This window comes from Pieris rapae, chromosome 23 (assembly GCF_905147795.1).
Source record: "Pieris rapae chromosome 23, ilPieRapa1.1, whole genome shotgun sequence".
Classification (NCBI taxonomy): domain Eukaryota; kingdom Metazoa; phylum Arthropoda; class Insecta; order Lepidoptera; family Pieridae; genus Pieris; species Pieris rapae.
In genome coordinates this window covers 903381-922543 of record NC_059531.1, presented here as the reverse complement: position 1 = coordinate 922543, position 19163 = coordinate 903381, and the positions used below count along the sequence as shown (strand labels likewise).

The following is a 19163-nucleotide window of genomic DNA, read 5'->3' as shown; positions in this document are numbered from 1 at the left end:
CCGCTCTACGCCCTTGACTTGCGAACTGGTAGTAAATGTAAATTTACAATTAATTTAATTTGTTTTTTTTTGACGTGTACAAGTGTACTTGTTTACCTATGAGTAAGATATTCTGAGTTTGAGTTTGGAAATTACTTACAGGATTTTTTCAATTTATTTATTAATATAGTATTTTGGTGTCTATTTTTTATAAGTTTTATTATATACATCACTTAACGCGACGTTTAAGATAATTGTAATCGATGTTTAAATAGCAGTAATAATTATCTATAATGAAAGCTTATTAAATTGCTTAGAGTTTTTTGTTTTACGAAATTGCACCCCGCGACCACCCGAATAGGATATCGTGTTTCGGTTCGATTCCCGGAATAATAAATATAAAACGTGTCGATAAATTTTATATAAGCTTCGCTAAGCAGTTAAACAAAAAGATTAAACTTACGGTGTAAATGTAAATTTATGTTTTTTTACTGAGCAGGGGTCAAACAGACAGGAGGTTGACCAGATGTTAAGTGATACAGACGCCCATGGACACTCTCAATGCCAGAGAGGTGGGGGCCGGCTTTTTAAGGTTAACTATAAACAATTTGGTTAATTTTAACAGAATTAAATTATTTGATTCCTTCTTATTAAAGAAATCACAGACAGTCTAATACAATAAATTAACGATCCGATATTACGTTTATAAATATTGAAGTGTACAAATAAACTTTATTCTATATATATTGCATTAAGTTGCTATATCATAAAAAATGTGTCATCTTTTAGTAGTTTCTATCCACAAAAGCTTTCGCTTTAATACCAGTTCCCTTGGAAAACAATCTACGATTTAATAAAGTCATCAACAGGTTTTAAATCAGTTTACATCAGTTTAATTAATACAGAACACAAAAGCCGGAAGGTATGGGCGGTGCAGTAACGGTTCCTGACACAGATAAATAGAAAACATTGTTACAACCATTTTCTAGTCTATGGTATTACTTGACGAATATAGACAAAAAGTAATTGTATCGGATCTGGGTATTTTTCTGATATAAATAATAGAGATTATTACAAGATTAAAATTAATCTATTTCTGTATCGGAATATACATTTTACTAAATTATTGACAAATATCATTTATCGATCACTGATTGACGAACGATGTCATGTCATTTTTGTGTTTACATTATCATTAGGTACGTTACAAATAAAACCTCAAAATCAAATTCAAAATTCATTTATTTAATTTTTTTTTATAGAACAGGCGGCAAACGGGCAGGAGGCTCACCTGATGTTAAGTGATATAGGTAACACAATATACGGTTAGAATAACTTTATTTCTCATAGGAATTTAAAAAAAATTCGCTTACTGAGAAAAAAAAACATTACAAGAGACTAAATAATTATTACTAGAACGCACAGAAGGTACCTATACAAAAATTCAAAAACAAATACAGTAACAAAAATGCAGGTAGACACAACAGACTCGAAACAAAAACATAGGTTAACACTTATTAACGTCAATGAAGAAATACATATTAATTGCTAAATGCTTCCAATTTAACATTTACTGCCAGGACTCAAATCGAGTGCGTAGAACGGAAGAGAAGAACTGGCAATAAACTCTCCGCCACTATTTTTAACCTTGTTTTTGTTTTACACGTTTGTAAGGAGCTGCAACCGTAACACCATGTTTCACATTGCTTTTTAAGTAAATAATAGTTAATTAATAATAAAAATAAACGATAAAAATTTGTTCTCCATCAGCAGGAGGCTGGTGAAATAGGAGTACGCACTTATATTCTCGTGGTAACAACCTCAATGCACTAACTACATAAAAATATTGTATATCTTTAGCTTTTTTTAATTAATAAAATAAAATGGAAAGGGTAAGAAAATTGTAAAAAAATATTTAGAATATTAAAAAAAACAAACGAACAAACCTATATATTTTTACTAATTATAAATAATGCAATTCCCACAGAACATTTAAAGGAGGTTTTCTCCTTTAGATGTTCTATGGCAATTCCCGTCAATTCGGGCAGTGTGTAACTAAATATATCCGTCTCAGATGCAATAATCTTCAGGGTAAAAAAATACTGAGGGTCTGTTTCATTATGTAAAGTAACAAATGGCTATGCAACACATAAATTATTCGAAAGATAAAAGTTCCAAATAAGATACTTCGAATTTCATGACGTATAGCGCTATCTGACAGTCGTGAAACACAAAAATACTATTTATCATACCAATAAGTAATAAATAGCTTATTTGGAACTTATCCGGACATTGTGAAACAGACCCTTACTGTCCGATGATAATACTCTTGTAAATTAATAAATCCAAGACGAGAACAGGTTAATTATATGCCCAGTGCTTATCTAAAATCATTGCCGCTAGCCATTGGCGTAGTTTTCCTATCTAGGAATTATCTGTATTTTGTATAATTTAGGAATAAATGCCATGCTACATATAAAAAACCAGTTTAAAGCCATACTGTTAAAATCATTTATCAAATTGTAAGTTCAAAAGGAAATGATAAATTCATTCATGTAGTGTCTTAAAAAATAAGATTTTGGCTTCATTGCTTATGTATATAAATAAAAAAGTATATTGTCTAAAGCATAGAAAACTGTTCCATATAATATGCAGTGGCGTAGCTACCATGGGTGGCACCCGGTGCGGAAGTGGCGTCAACCCATCCAAAATAAGAAGAAATAAATAACAGTAGGCTCCCTACATCGGTTTTATGGTGTGTTATATAGAATTCATGAAAGGTTTATTTATTTATTCATTTATTTTGTACTCCTACAGCTAACACAAAATACATATAATAGCAAACAAATACACCAAGAACATAGCCACAGATGGAATACATGATACAATATATAACAAAAAGATTTACAAAAGGGAACAAACAAACAAAGTATTTATTGTATTATTAAAAAATTGCCAGACTTGACTTAATGTCCTAAGCACCCCACGCGGGGTCGAGCCTGATCGATCCAGTGCAGCTAATTTCCTCCTTCATTGCAGCTTCCTTCGCCTTGAAAATCATGCTTCGTTCACAGGTCTGTTTGGTACAAGCTTTTGCCTTTCCAGTTGAAAGCTGACTTTCTGCATATAAAACGATTTTTAATCTGTCGATTATTTTTTAAAGCGGACCCTTGCGACTTCTTCGATACAATACAGAGTCCCCTCGTACTACATTTTATTTTAGTTATAGTAACATGTTATTTTGAGTTTTTAGTTTAATTAATTATGCACTTCTTGTATCCCTCTGTGTGTGTTTTTTAAATTGGTTTATATAAGGGTTGCCAGGAAGAAATTGCTTTGTTAGCGATAACGCCGCCCGTTGCATAACTTATGTAATCTGCTTTTTGTGTTTTTTTATATGTATGATATAATGGTAACAAAGTGTAAATAAATATATTGTATGAATTTTTTTTGCTTATAGGAATAGTTATTTTGAGTTAAATCGATTACTAGCTTCTCATGTTATAAATGACATATGCTTTCGGTAACATGATATATTCATAAGTTGACTGTCCTCCTTTTAATATTGGTGATTTTTAGAGCATAATTAAAAGTATTAGTAAAAGCGGATTAGGTATCAGATAGGATAACAATGCCTTTTTGAAATCTATTACCCTACTACCGAATATTATGTCAAGCTGTGAAATGGGCTGTGGGTGTGTGTGTGTGTGTGTGTGTTGACAGACTAAATACCACTTCAGCCACACGAAGTGGTCTGTTAAATCCGCGGAGAATTCGAATGAGAGAAGCTTGAGTTCCTAGGTTGGTTTGTGCATACGGTATTTGGAAAATTCTGCTGATTAAACCTTGGGACTTTAATACGAGACGACAATGTTAATTCTCTGAGTAACTGTTCTGCAATTGATCATTTACCAATTTGTGTAAGAACGTAATACCGGTTAGACATCTCCGATCGCACCCTGATATAATTTAAACGAAACTAGTTTAGTTACGATTAATGTTCAGTAATAAGGCTGCAACGTGCGGTCGGCGCGCGTTCAGAGAAAGCGAACAATGGTTTAGATCGACTAGATACCTTTGACCTTTGATCTTGTACCGTAAGGTACTTGAATACATTTATTTATCTTACAAAAGGATTTCAAACTGGATAAGTATATTTTAAGACCGTCAGATAGTTAGACGTTTTTGTCATTTAAACCTCTTTGGTAGGTTATTAGCGAAGACACCGGTGCACAGATTAGATAAAATTCTACATTTTCTATTTTTTTCATAACCGACAAATAGACAACAGAAGTTCTGTTGTATTTGCATTCTGTGAACTTCAAAAAAAGAATTTTAGCGTTTAGTTTATGAGGTTGTAGTGGATATCTACTAAACCTATTTTATTATTACTTTTACAGATAACATACTTAATATTAAGCCACTGGAGCCTACAGGCTGGCCTTGACTGGTCGAATGCTTAAAATTGGCGGAACAATAAAACCGTACAATTATTTTTTTTATGTCAGTTTACTAAGTGTACCACGTCATCCTCCTAATTTCGGGTCTCTTGGTAACGGCGCAAGACTTGCCGCAGTTTGAAAATGATGACATTGTCAATATGTTTTGTTAGTGACTTTGTCAATGTATCTAATGTAGCCAAAGCAAATTTTAAAAAAAAATTAAAAAAAAAAATTAATTTTAGCTTATTAAAACCTTATATTTATCAAAGGTTTTGTCTTATTTCAATTTAATCAAGCAAGAAGTTTACATCAGAAAGTTTGTGAGTTACGGAGGGATAAGAAATCATAGGTTTTCCATTCCCGAAATGCCTCCAAATTACGTCATAAAATCTGGTAAAATCCAAGAGGCTAATTGCAGGTGCTTAAAATTAAAAATCAATAAAAAATACTAATACTACTTATTTGATTTTACCGTTTTGAACAACTTAGGCCTCGTAGAATTAAGGAAAATAAATACAGGCGAATACAGTCTGCGAAACGCACGAATATTTCGATTCTGAGCCAACTCCGCATATGGATTCACCTGTCTATCATAATACCATATGCCAACAACGAATTATATGAGAACTTGGAGAAACTGCTGGTAACAGAAGGAAAATCACGCTCACCAACCAGATGGAACGATGAAGTGAAGGATTCATTGTCCTCGAAACTATTACTATAAGAGAGGCACTGAAACTGGTGGAAACAGATTTCGAGTTCCAGATGTTTTCTTGTCACGACGCTGAGACATGAGGTACCGTGAGAAGAGGGAAATATAAACTTTTATAATCTTACCACAGATTCGGAAGTCCAAAAAGATCACATAAAATAGACTACATGAAGGATTTATCTCTATCTAAGATCTGTGAATATTTTTAACTCTAAACATGAGCGCACAATCTGATAAACAATTATTACTTTCTGGAATAAAGAAGTGAATGCCTAGTATGCATAAACCATAGTTCTTATACTATTTTTTTCGTTGTGAAAAAGAGAGTTAAGAGAAAAAAAACTTAGCGATTAAAAAGAGTGGCGGAGAGTTTATTGCCAGTTCTTCTCTTCCGTTCTACCCCCTTGATTTGAGAACTGGCAGTAAATGTAAAATTAGAAGCATTCAATGTATGTATAATTATTTTTTGACGTTCATAAGTGTACATTATGTTACCTACATGAATAAATTATTTTTAATTCTTAAATATGATACAAATATTGAGTATTGACAATATTCGTAACCTATATCATAATAAAAACTAAAATCGATTGTAAAAGTTTGGTCCCCGTGTATTTTAACTGGCGTTTCCTCGCTGCATTGTTTTATTGGTTGAAGAAAGCTTTGGGCTACCAGCCAGCTTCAATCTTATACTTATTACCTGTGCACTTGAATCCGATCCAAGTTTACTCCAAAGAGAACCATATCAAAGAAGGAAAGAATTTTTGGATTTTTCGTTCATTTATTTATCCTTTATCTTTTTTTTTAACACACATAAAAAAAACAACAGTTACAAAAGATATAAGGCAAAGGGCGGCCTTATCGCTTACAAGCGATTTCTTCCAGGCAACCCTAATGAGAAACAGCGATAAAGAAACACCAACAGAGGGTAGAGTACAAAATATAAAAAATAATTAACAAAAGAACAAAAAAAACTTAAAACAAACGTTACTACTTATAACTAATTGAATATTATAAAACAAGATCAAAGAAAAAATAGCAATAATGATAAATAAAAATAATTATAGACAAAAATTTAAAAGCCAATAAAAAGGTTAACCTATAAAAATTAATATATATAAGCAGAGCTAATTACGAGGCAGAAAGAAAATGATCAAAATGAAGCTTTATAAATACATTTAAAGATTGCGCTCGTCTAATATTATTTCCGTATGCTCTTATATAGTAATTTATAGTTTTATAACTATAAATATTAAATCATAGATTTGTTAACTTTCGGTTTCAAGTGTTATAACCGCATACTTATTAATCCAGGAAACTCATTATGTTACATTTAAGAAGGGTATTAAACGAATAAAAAATACAAAAAATCTGCTGTTCTTTCGGTTTAAAATTAAGAAGCTATTTCGCATGATATGGGACATTTAAATATATAATTGCATATTGGGGCAAAGGTTTTGCTAATTACTTGTGTATTAGACAATTTAGGTTCACAGGTAAATAGGATGCCGGGTCTGTCTCCTGCATAAAAATCTAAATCACCGTCGTACATGTCAGACATTGAGGCATTCCTGATTCCACCACTGTTTCTAAATAAATGTTTTTAATGTACCGGCGACGTACATGTTTCCATAATTTTACTTTTTTTTTAAAGATAGTAGTTGTAGTTTGTTTTTTTTTATATAGAACGGGGGGCAAACGGGCAGGAGGCGCACCTGATATTAAGTGACACCGCCGCCCATGGACACTCAATGCCAGAGGGCTCGCGAGTGCGTTGCCGGCCTTTTAAGAATTGGTACGCTCTTTTCTTGAAGGACCCTAAGTCGAAAAAGTTGAGCTACGGGTTTTAGAATTGTATTTTCTCTCCAATCTCGCTTCTATTTACTCAGTATAATGAGGACAAAGTTTTTTCAATGAGACATTTTGGAGTACGGCCCCTCGGCACAAAAACACAATAGAAGAGGTGAATGACTGAGCTGTGTCGACCACATCATTACAATTTCTTGGCTTAGATATCTTTTTTTACTTAAAATCAATTATTTGAAGTAGCTAGATATATTGCGACACTTATTTTATGACACTTTGTATATGTCTTAATATATACTCAAAAAAAAATCTTTATTCATATAGGTAAACATGTACATTTATAAACATCTTAGACATCTCCGATCGCGTAATATAATTTTAAGGAATCTAGTTTAGTTACGATTAATGTTCAGTAATAAGGCTGCAACGTGCGGTCGGCGCGCGTTCAGAGAAAGCGAACAATGGTTTAGATCGACTAGATACCTTTGACCTTTGATCTTGTACCGTAAGGTACTTGAATACATTTATTTATCTTACAAAAGGATTTCAAACTGGATAAGTATATTTTAAGACCGTCAGATAGTTAGACGTTTTTGTCATTTAAACCTCTTTGGTAGGTTATTAGCGAAGACACCGGTGCACAGATTAGATAAGTTTCTACATTTTCTATTTTTTTTCATAACCGACAAATAGACAACAGAAGTTCTGTTGTATTTGCATTCTGTGAACTTCAAAAAAAGAATTTTAGCGTTTAGTTTATGAGGTTGTAGTGGACATCTACTAACCTTTTTTATTATTACTTTTACAGATAACATACATAATATTAAGCCTACAGGCTGGCCTTGACTGGTCGAATGCTAAAAATTGGCGGAACAATAAAACAGTACAATTATTTTTTTATGTCAGTTTACTAAGTGTACCTCGTCATCCTCCTAATTTCGGGTCTCTTGGTAACGGCGCAAGACTTGCCGCAGTTTGAAAATGATGACATTGTCAATATGTTTTGTTAGTGACTTTGTCAATGTATCTAATGTAGCCAAAGCAAATTTTACTGTTAATTTTAGCTTATTAAAACCTTATATTTATCAAAGGTTTTGTCTTATTTCAATTTAATCAAGCAAAAAGTTTACATCAGAAAGTTTGTCAGTTACGGAGGGATAAGAAATCATAGGTTTTCCATTCCCGAAATGCCTCAAAATTATGTCATAAAATCTGGTAAAATCCAAGAGGCTAATTGCAGGTGCTTAAAATTAAAAATCAATAAAAATAATACTACTAATTTGATTTTACCGTTTTGAGCAACTTGAGCCTCGTAGAATTTAAGAAAATTCTACGAGGCTCAATAAATACAGGCGAATACAGTCTGCGAAACGCACGAATATTTCGATTCTAAGCCAACTCCGCATATGGACTAACCTGTCTATCATAATACCATATGCCAACAACGAATTATATGAGAACTTGGAGAAACTGCTGGTAACAGAAGGAAAATCACGATCACCAACCAGATGGAACGATGAAGTGAAAGATTCATCGTCCTCGAAACTATTAACATAAGAGAGGCGCTGAAACTGGTGGAAACAGATTTCGAGTTCCAGATGTTTTCTTGTCACGACGCTCAGACATGAGGTACCGTGAGAAGAGAGAAATATAAACTTTTATAATCTTACCACAGATTCGGAAGTCCAAAAAGATCACATAAAATAGACTACATGAAGGATTTATCTCTATCTAAGATCTGTGAATATTTTTAACTCTAAACATGAGCGCACAATCTGATAAACAATTATTACTTTCTGGAATAAAGAAGTGAATGCCTAGTATGCATAAACCATAGAAGAATTAGAAGCATTCAATGTTTGTATATTTATTTTTTGACGTTCATAAGTGTATATTATGTACACATGAATAAATTATTTACAATTGATATATTTTTAAATTCTTAAATATGATACAAATATTGTGTATTGACAATATTCGTAACCTACATAATAATAAGAAATGATAAATAGAAAACTTAAATCGATTGTAAAAGTTTAGTAAAGTTTTTGCTAATTATTGCTAGTAAAGGTTTTGCTAATTACTTGTGTATTAGACAATTTAGGTTCACAGGTAAATAGGATGCCGGGTCTGTCTCCTGCATAAAAATCTAAATCACCGTCGTACATGTCAGACATTGAGGCATTCCTGATTCCACCACTGTTTCTAAAAAAATGTTTACAATGTACCGGCGACGTACATGTTTCCATAATAATTTTACTTTTTTTTTAAAGATAGTAGTTGTAGTTTGTTTTTTTTTATATAGAACAGGGGGCAAACGGGCAGGAGGCTCACCTGATATTAAGTGACACCGCCGCCCATGGACACTCAATGCCAGAGGGCTCGCGAGTGCGTTGCCGGCCTTTTAAGAATTGGTACGCTCTTTTCTTGAAGGACCCTAAGTCGAAAAAGTTGAGCTACGGATTTTAGAATTGTATTTTCTCTCCAATCTCGCTTCTATTTACTCAGTATAATGAGGACAAAGTTTTTTCAATGAGACATTTTGGAGTACGGCCCCTCGACATAAAAACACAATAGGAGAGGTGAATGACTGAGCTGTGTCGACCACATCATTACAATTTCTTGGCTGAGATACCTTTTTTTACTTAAAATCAATTATTTGAAGTAGCTAGATATATTGCGACACTTATTTTATGACACTTTGTATTAATATATACTCAAAAAAAATCTTTATTCATATAGGTAAACATGTACATTTATAAACGTCAAAAAAAAACAAATTAAATTAATTGTAATTTATTTATTTACAACAAAAAGTTAAGGGCGTAGAGCGGGTAAGAAGAACTGGCAAGAAACTTTCCGCCACTCTTTTCAATCGCCAAGTTTTTAATACAAATTGTTTGAACTGGAGCAAATCAATCCCAAGGATTAGGATCATTTAAGTATTCGTCACATTTATATACACACTTGTATGTCCGCTATGGACTCCTAAACTTAATCAATTTCAAATTTTTATCGTGTGCAGTTTGGCCTAACTTAAAAAATAGAATAGCTGTATAATTCTACAGTACGTGTGTCACTGATCTCTTAAACGGCTGGACCGATTTCAATGATTTTTATTGAATGCGTTTGGGTGAATGGTTTATATTCACATATCATCTATTATATTATGTATATAATAATATCCTATCCTAAGATTTGAACTTACACCAGTTTTTAAACAATAAAAAAGCTATTTGATATGTTTTAAACAAAGACATGTACGTTTTAAAGTTATTTTTACGGTTTTATTTACTTTATTTGGTTTGTATTTATTATCAAATATGAGTGTAAAGAGCGAAGAGATTGCATTCTATCCGTCGCTAAAAATGGATTTTCTTCGTAGGGTTTGGTTATTGGGATTCAGATAGGAGATCGATCCACTGTCACGGTCTGACCTCCGATTGTTGATTAGTTATTGGGTTCGGGAGTTACGGGTTAAATTAACAACCCCTTAAGTCAATTTAAACTAGATTTCTCAAAGGCCAGCCTTTTATTATATAAAAAAGGATTTTTAAATAAAACATAATAAATGCAAATATATAATTGACAATAATTCTACCTAAATTACTCACTTAAATAAACATAGGCCTCACTTAAAGCCTCTGTATACAATCTTAAACTAAATATCTTTTATTTGCAATTTAAGTATATAAATATATTAGACAATTTTCTTTACATAAATTGACGCTGATAGAGCAGACATTTTTGCGTCCATTAAAATACAAACAAGTAAAATTTTTACACAATTATCGATGATGTAATGAGTAAAGGCCAAAGACATCAACTCTGAAAGTGATCGTCAACCTAATGTATGTACGTAACCAAAGCGTATAAGCATCTCTTGTACGTTAACTCTGCTACGGATAGGCAACGCCCCGCTTACGGCTCGACTTTGCAGAAATGTCGCGGGAGGACCCAGGGGCAAGGGTGGACAAAGAGATGTGAGTTCGGGTAAGGAGAGCTGTAAGCGCGAGGACGAGTCGTAAACGCGGGGACGACGAGCTATAAGCGCGGGGACGAACTGTAAATTCGGGGACGAAGGGCTGTAAGCGCGGGGATGAGACATAAACGCGGGAATGAGACATAAACGCGGGGATGAACTGTAAGCGTGGGGACGACCAGCCGTTAGCGTGGGGACGAGCCGAAATCGCGGGGACGATGAGCCGTTAGCGTGGGGACGAGCCGTAAATTCGGGGACTGTAAGCGCGGGGATGAGACATAAACGCGGGGATGAACTGTAAGCGCGGGGATGAGACATACTGAACAGCTCGAGATGATACGTATCCTTTTCAGAGTTGACATGTGTACTTATGACATTAGAAACATAAAGAAATAAAAATAAAAGACATAAAGAAACAAATATCCGCCGGAAATCGAACTTTTCTGTCATTACCCATAGACTATTCATGACTTGACAATTATATTTAATTCTAATTAAGTCATGATGAACAAGAGAGTTTCACAGTCATTAAATGTTTTATCAAATATTATTATTTGGAGCAGTGTTGGCCTCGTAGGCTTGATCATCGGCTGTGTATGAACTATGCTGTAGCCAGACCACTATACTATGATTTTTAATGCCGTTGAATTCTGACAGCTATCATTTTTTGACATGTCAGAGATTACAAAACTTTTTGGCCGGGCAAATTTTTTGATTTCAATACAAGTTCACTCACTTATCTGACGGAACTTTAGCGATTTGATTGAATATCAATATTTAATTAACTGTCTAGAGATTAAATTAACTCTCTGATTTAACTACTTTACTGTGACATACACATATACTCTGATGTTTGATCCCGCAGAATTCTGACAGCTATCATTTATTGACATGTCAGAGATTACATTTTTCAATTTCAATACGAGTGAACATCTGACTCTATACATAGATTTTATTTGTTAGTGAATTTATCCATTTTATTAAGTGCGGTGCTCCACTTTAAAGTGGTTTACCAGCGAGTGCTGAAAGTCCCTTTTCATCACAAACAGTTAAAAAGGAACAAAGATTAGTAAACCTGGAATTAATACAGTCATGCCAGCTAAAGTATAAAATAAAGAAATTAAAATTAATTTAATATATTGTTTGTGATATTGAAATATTTATCATTTTTATTAGGTTATATGTCCCTTTTCTGATGGATTATAATTTAGTAACAATTATGACATGTCAGAATTCTACGGAATTAAAAATTAGAGCATAGGGCAACACTGCTCCATAATAACTACATTTTTACAAAGTAATAGTACCATTTAAAAAATATTACTTAAAGATATGATAAATTAATTATCTAAATTGTAATACCTATGAGCCAAGTCCATCAACTCTCTGCGGAGTTGTTGGGCCTGTGACCGCAAATGTTGTTCCCTGGTCCGAATAACCTTGTATTGTTCTTCGCGTTCTTCCGTCCGTTGGGGGACCAGCCAACGGAGGTACAGTTCTGAAGAAATTTTTTAAATTTTACTTTCTACTAAAAATACTAAAGAATTTTATTAGAGTGGCAACACCACTGAATACCATAGACTCCCTACAGGTAACTGTCAATGTCAATCTGTCAGTTATTAGTTGAACCGATTTCGACCGTTTATTTGAACAGGACGCAAACGGGTCAAAGGGTCATCCAACTTGTTAAGTTATAGCGCCGCCCATAGACACTCACATTGCTAGAAGGCTCGCAAGTGCGTTGCCGGACTTTTAAGAATAGGTACGTTTGTCCTTGAAGGACCCTAGATTTTTTTGTGTAACAGAAGACAGGAAGCTCATCCGATGTGATACGGCCATGAGCAGCCCATGGACACTCAAGAAGGATCGCAAGTGTGTTGCTGGGCTTTAAATAATTAGTTCAATCTTTGAAGGACCCTAAGTCGCATTCGTTCGGAAATACTTCAGTGGTCATCGGGTCCCACATGGTGGATATTTCTTACCTTCCCATATAACGTAGCTCATGGGCGCAACGGATGGCCATATGACATTCGGCGTAGGGTCGTACAACGGGTTGATATAGGCACAGAGCTCATCAGGCTGATTCACAAATGACCACAGGCTGGTCGTCTGTCTGTAGACGCCGCGTGTTGATCGCTCTTGGTCGCTATCACAGAGGAATGTACCTGAAATAAAAAAAAATAATAAAAAAAATGCCTCATTTTTTTTTGTTTTTTTTTTTTATTATTTTTTTAGCTTAACAATTATTATTAAACATTTAAATATTTGTTTAGTTAACATTTTTGAATATACTTCTATTGGCGCGGTAAGAGGAGTGTTAATTTTTATTATACGCGCGCAAACCGTCACAAAAAACCGACACCCTGAAATTAGCTATAGTAATTTTTATTTATACAACTATTAATGCTGTATTTGTACGATATTTAGATAATTTCTACAAGAATATTATTAACCTTCATTAGCCATAGTAAATATATAAGTTGCATACTAAAATATAAAAAAATACCATGAAAAATTTTGTCTAAAAAATAAATAAAAAATTAGGGGTGGACCACCCTTAACATTTAGACCTACCCAATACGCACACAAAATTTCATGAGAATCGGTCGAGCCGTTTCGGAGGAGTTTGGTTACTAACCCCGTGACACAAGAATTTTATATATTAGATTAATATATAGAAGATTTACACATTTTACGAACATAATATCAGATTATATATAGTTTCTTCCAGTAGACCAGTAGAAAAAGAACACAATAAAAAGTTAAAAATACTCACCAAATTGACTTGCGTAAGAGTGCTCAAATAATGCGATGAGAAAGGATTGCCGGTATTCGAAACTGCAGGGAAACTGCTCCAGGAACTGCCTGACACAGTCCAGGAAGAGTGGAAACGTTGGCGCAGCCCTGGGTTGGCTGGAGTAGGGGCCACAACGTAAACGAGACCCGAATGGGTGACCGGCTTGGAGCCATTCCCGTTCTATTAGCGCTTGCAAGCTGAAAATTATTTCGATATATTGAACCTTTAACAAAATACGTTCGTCTCGTTCTATCATATCGTATTCTCGCTGTGATGAAAAGAGACAGACAGACTTTAGTCCTTTAACCAAATCTGTTGCTCCCTTTCTATCAAATTGTATTCACGCTGTGATGAAAAGAGACAGATAGACTTAGGTCGAATGCGCAAGAAATTTAAAACGTAAAACCATGTCATAAATTCGCGCTCAATGTTTAAACTTTCTTTTTGTTTTTAGCCGCGAAAACTAATAAAAAAAAGATCTTTGACAGTTGACATTATGACTGCCATTGACAATATAGCGTTATTAGTATCCATAGATAATTGTTAGCTTATGGTACTCATAGACAATTGTTAGCTTATGTTATTCACAGACAATGGTCAGCATATGGTATCAATAAACAATTGTTAGCTTTTGGTACTCATAGATAATTGTTAGCTTATAGTATATATAGATAATTGTTAGCTTATAGTACTCATAGACAATTTCATAGACTTAGTATAAAAACAAACACCCTTACCCTCTTAAGGTCCTACAATCTGGGTTTAAAATTATTTGAACCAATGAACACACAAGTAATGTTGCATCTTCACCTCGCGTTCCGTGTATTAACACTGGTTCACCTTTCTGTAAACACATTAAATATTCCATCAAAAGGTTTTAAAAGGTCGGCAACGCATTCGAGCCTCAGTGGTATCATTTAACGGCATTTAAAAAAAATATAAGGGCATGTATTCCAGTATTCAACATTAAACTTAATACATACATGGTGTATGTGTTGTGCGATTATACAGGCGGTGTGCAAAGAATTCCGCACCGATTCCGCCCAACCGGACGATTCCAAACGGGACATCCATTTGTCACAGGATATCTCCTTATCCATACAGGCTGGAACATACACAATATTCACTGTACCAGTCTGTCATTTATCAGGGATTACACAAGGATTACTTGTTAAGGCCGCTAATAGTCCTGGCTATTTGAAAGTATGGATTGAAATAACTTATAAAATAAAATAAAAAACGTGTGGCACTCGGGGACTGTCGCGGTAAAGCTATTGCATAGCATTTTCAATCAACTTATGCAATTATCGTGTTAGGTTTTTTTCGTTACGAAATTTCTTGATTCAGTCGCCGCGCTCAGAGCCCGCGATAAATTCTATGCAATAGCTTAAAAAAAATAAAAAAATCGTTTATTCAATTTAGATGAGTCTTAGGGCATGCTCATAAATGTCAAAAACGTTACAAAATTCACGAAAGAGCAAAACTACGCCATCCGTTTGCAAGACTACCAGTAGGCCTTGTTCTGAGAAGAACGGGCAAGAAACTCAGCAAGTATTACCCTCCCTCTACGTAACAATAATTCAAAGGAAAATGTCATAAACTACAACGTCATTAGAGTTAAATAATACAAAAAGAAAATAGAAATCTATTCTGTGTTATACCACATTCACCATTACACACATATTCACAACACTTCCAAGAGAACAAAACAAATTATAACAATATAATTAGAAATATTGCCAAGCATTTTTATCTTCTAGGTAGTCTTTAACTGTGTAGTAACCATTACACTCAACCTTTATACATACTTAATTAAAAATATAGATAACGTAAGTAACGAGACACAAAGTGGTCACAGATTAGTCAAATTGATGATGACTATAGCCTGCATGTAGAATGTAGATAATATTTAATATTAATTTAATTTTTAATAATTAATTTTATGTTCAAATACTTAGTAATTATTTTACTTCTTCAATATTAATTAGTTATTTTTGGTAATTACTATTTTCTTAAAAAAAAATAGTAATTAATTTAAATATCATTTATTAATTTGTAAGTTACGTAAGTAATGACTTTTTTCCATGAATATTATTGACTAATTTTAAGTCATTATTTCTCCTTCTTTAATAATAATGAGTTTTTATAAAAAATTTTCTTTAAAAATTGTAATTATAATTTTTTTATTAGTAATTTTAAATTATTACTTGTCTTTAATATTAATAAGTAAATTTCTCACCTTCAATTAATTTAGAAAAACTTTCCAACAATTGTTGTTGGTTATCCACATCGTCCATTGACCGATTATAAATTCTCCATTGGGAGTAATTTGCTGCACTCTCTGTTCCACCACCTTCAATTTAATATAAATTAAAAATAAACACTGTCTTTAGGTCTAGCACAATTAATTTGCAATATTTGTTTTAAATATTGTTGAATTGTTTGATGATTTGCTTTTTTAAAAAGAGTACGGAGAGTTTTTTATGCCGGCTTTTTCTCAACCAACACCCTCTGTCTTCTTTTCCGATGAGTAGGGATGGATTCAAATTTTATGACGTGGAATAAGTGATATCATGATGATCTTATGTTCCAAAATAAACGTATTTTATTTATTCATTTATTTTTATCTTGCCCTCAGATTTCTGTATTCCTGTATTTCAGATATTCCTTAATAGGCAAGCAGGTGATCAGACTTCTGTGACATATGTGGACTTTGTGGACTACACCCGGTTTCCTTCACCATAAGAGTGAGTGTTTAACACTGCAGACGGGCAGATAAATTGAAAAACATTCGTATTGAAATCAGATATACCTGATATATATCAGGTATATCTGAAGACTAGATTTCCGTGAAATTTGTGGACAAACATACACACATTTTAGCACACGCATTGAGATCGTTACTCAAATATAAATACTACATTTGTATATCAAACTGATAATTTCTTTTTTGGAGAAAAAGGAATTAATTGTCAACACTTTTGGTACCTTTTCTTTCTTTTTGGTTTAAATTTCTTTGCTATTAATTTGTTCGTTTTAGGTGTACTGTGTGCACAGTTACATTAATGGGCAATGCTAATCAAGCAGACATAGATTTGTTATGTTTCTTTACATGAAAACAGTAGACAGACACAGAAATATTTTAAAACTTAAAAGCAAGTACTTGTATTTACCAAATTTTTAAATTTAGCATATAGACATAACAGTTATTACTCACAAAATACACACAGAAACACACAAATTAACAATTCTTTTAATGAACAAGGCACATTTTAAGTGTGTAATGTGTGTGTTCTGTTGTAACTGGCTCAGCATTATGCTGAGAAGAAAGAAAGAAAACTTTTCATACAACTGTTCCGTTGTTGTAGCATACATATAGCACATACTGAATAGTCTTCATAAATAAGTTTATATATTCCTAGTATTAGCATTAACTAACTCCGCTGGATCTTAACTAAACTTCCAGCTCTCCTGCCAATTGCTGGCTTTCAGGTGCAGAAGGCCTACTCCACTCTGTCGATCCGGCAGGTCCTAGTCGTCCTTCACCACTCAAGGAGTATATTAAAATTAACACTAGGAATATATATTTTCATTACCAGGAATAAAACTCATAAAATAAATGATAAAAAATTATAAAATACCTTTATTTTGTTGTTGGGATATTAAGTTAGAGCTCCTTAAGTCATAGATAATCCCCTTCATGCCGACATTGACAACAGAATTCAAAAGCTGTTCATCCGGTTTGCATCTCCTGTGCTTTGGTCCGTACAGAGGTTGACCGGCTCTTAATAACACTGCCTGTGATTTTATTATTGCATTATTTATAGTAGTAAAATAGCAAAAGATTTCTACAAGGAAAGAGCATACCAATTTCTAAAAGGGCTGCAAAGCATTTGGGGATATAAAAAGAGTGGCAGAGAGTTTATTGCCAGTTCTTTTCTTCCATTCTATGCCCTTGATTTGAGTACTGGCAGTAAATGTAAAATTAGAAGCATTTAATGAATTTTTTTTGACGTTCATAAGTGCACATTATGTGATCTATATGAATAAATGATTTTTGAATTTCAATACAATGTCTAGTCTCTTAAGAGTTATATGTATTAAATCAACAAACCCCATTATTATGTCTGTAGGAGAGAACTGGAAACCGTCCACCTTGCCTGAAGCTTGCTGCAGCCAACAATGTCTCATCATCAATAACCTTTGGTACAACCACAGCTTGTGCATAACTAGGTGAAACCGTATAATGTTGATTTACACGAGAAATACGCCATTCTTCTGTTGCTAATACTTTTGTGAACTCTTCTTCAATGCTGAAAATATAATGTTTTAAAAATATAGCATGTACAGCTCATGAAGCCTAATAAAGAATAGAGAAAGGATTTTTTTTTAATTATGGCAATCCATTATTATTATCAATTAACACTGACATAAAAAGTCATAAAAAAATGATGATAATAAAAAAAGTATCAAAGCTTATATAAACTTAACAAATTTATGTTATTCTTTAAGCACTAAAGCTTATTTGCAGTTATGATATAACTTTGATGTTATCATGAATTCTATTTTATACAAAGACTAGAAGCTATTCAATGAGATTTAAATGCCTTCTTACATCATTGAAGCTCTCACTTTGCACACATATGTGACCCTTATAAAATAAAAGTATTTTACCTATATAAAGTGTATCCATTTTCCATAACAGGATGCATGTGACGATAAAAAAATGGATAAAAAAGACTAGGGTCCTGTATACTAGATAAATTCTCCAAGGTTTGAGCAACCAGATTAAGTTCCATCGAGTTGCTAATATCTAACTGAAATATCCTAAGATCTTTACATTTTAAAAATAGTGATCCTCCTTGTACAACACCTCCACTTACTTTATTTTCTTTTTTCTCTATGCTATCTACGTTTTTGTGAAGTAGCTGAAAAATACAAACATATTTATTTTAGTGAATAATTCCCTACAATTATTTAGTTTACTCTTTAAGAGGTCCTTGAAAAAAAATTGTTAGTATTTGTAAATAAGCTTTTATAAATAGTGTTGTTCTAAGGAAAAGAAAAGCTTAATCAGTATAACTATTAAGTTTACCCATAGCTCTCGAACGCCTTCTTTTCTTGAACTTAAAATCAGATGGTGTCCTGTTATGCACACTGTTCCATCAACGTTATCATGATGTGGATATTTTAATATAACTCCATCAAGCTTATTAATAAGGATAAGCTCTATAAATTCCATCGAAAAGCTTTAAATTAATTTGTTTTTCTATACATCAACACATTTATTATTTTTCAACAGCGTTTAAAGCCTTGTGGTTCCAATTTCCACTTTAGTTAGTTCTTTATTAAACTTTAAAGAAGTGACACACAAGGATTACTTTGGCGTGTTTCTTGATTGATGATTCGTCAAGCGTCTCAGCCACCCTCCGCCCGCCCCAATTC

At 33.3% G+C, this 19163-nt stretch overlaps 1 protein-coding gene across 1 annotated transcript; it reads right to left on the bottom strand.

Annotated features, from left to right (window-relative positions):
* Nucleotides 1–10504: 10504 nt before the first annotated feature.
* On the bottom strand, nt 10505–19146 carry LOC110993454 (myotubularin-related protein 9). The gene is made up of 10 exons (XM_045633538.1): nt 18814–19146; nt 18393–18646; nt 17833–18031; nt 17360–17516; nt 15958–16071; nt 14702–14823; nt 14456–14562; nt 13698–13915; nt 12904–13086; nt 10505–12419 (listed from the first exon to the last, which is right to left on the bottom strand). Exons 1-10 carry the CDS (start codon nt 18958–18960, stop codon nt 12262–12264), a joined length of 1659 nt encoding a protein of 552 aa, XP_045489494.1. The 5' UTR covers nt 18961–19146; the 3' UTR covers nt 10505–12261.
* Between the last annotated feature and the right edge of the window lie 17 nt (nt 19147–19163).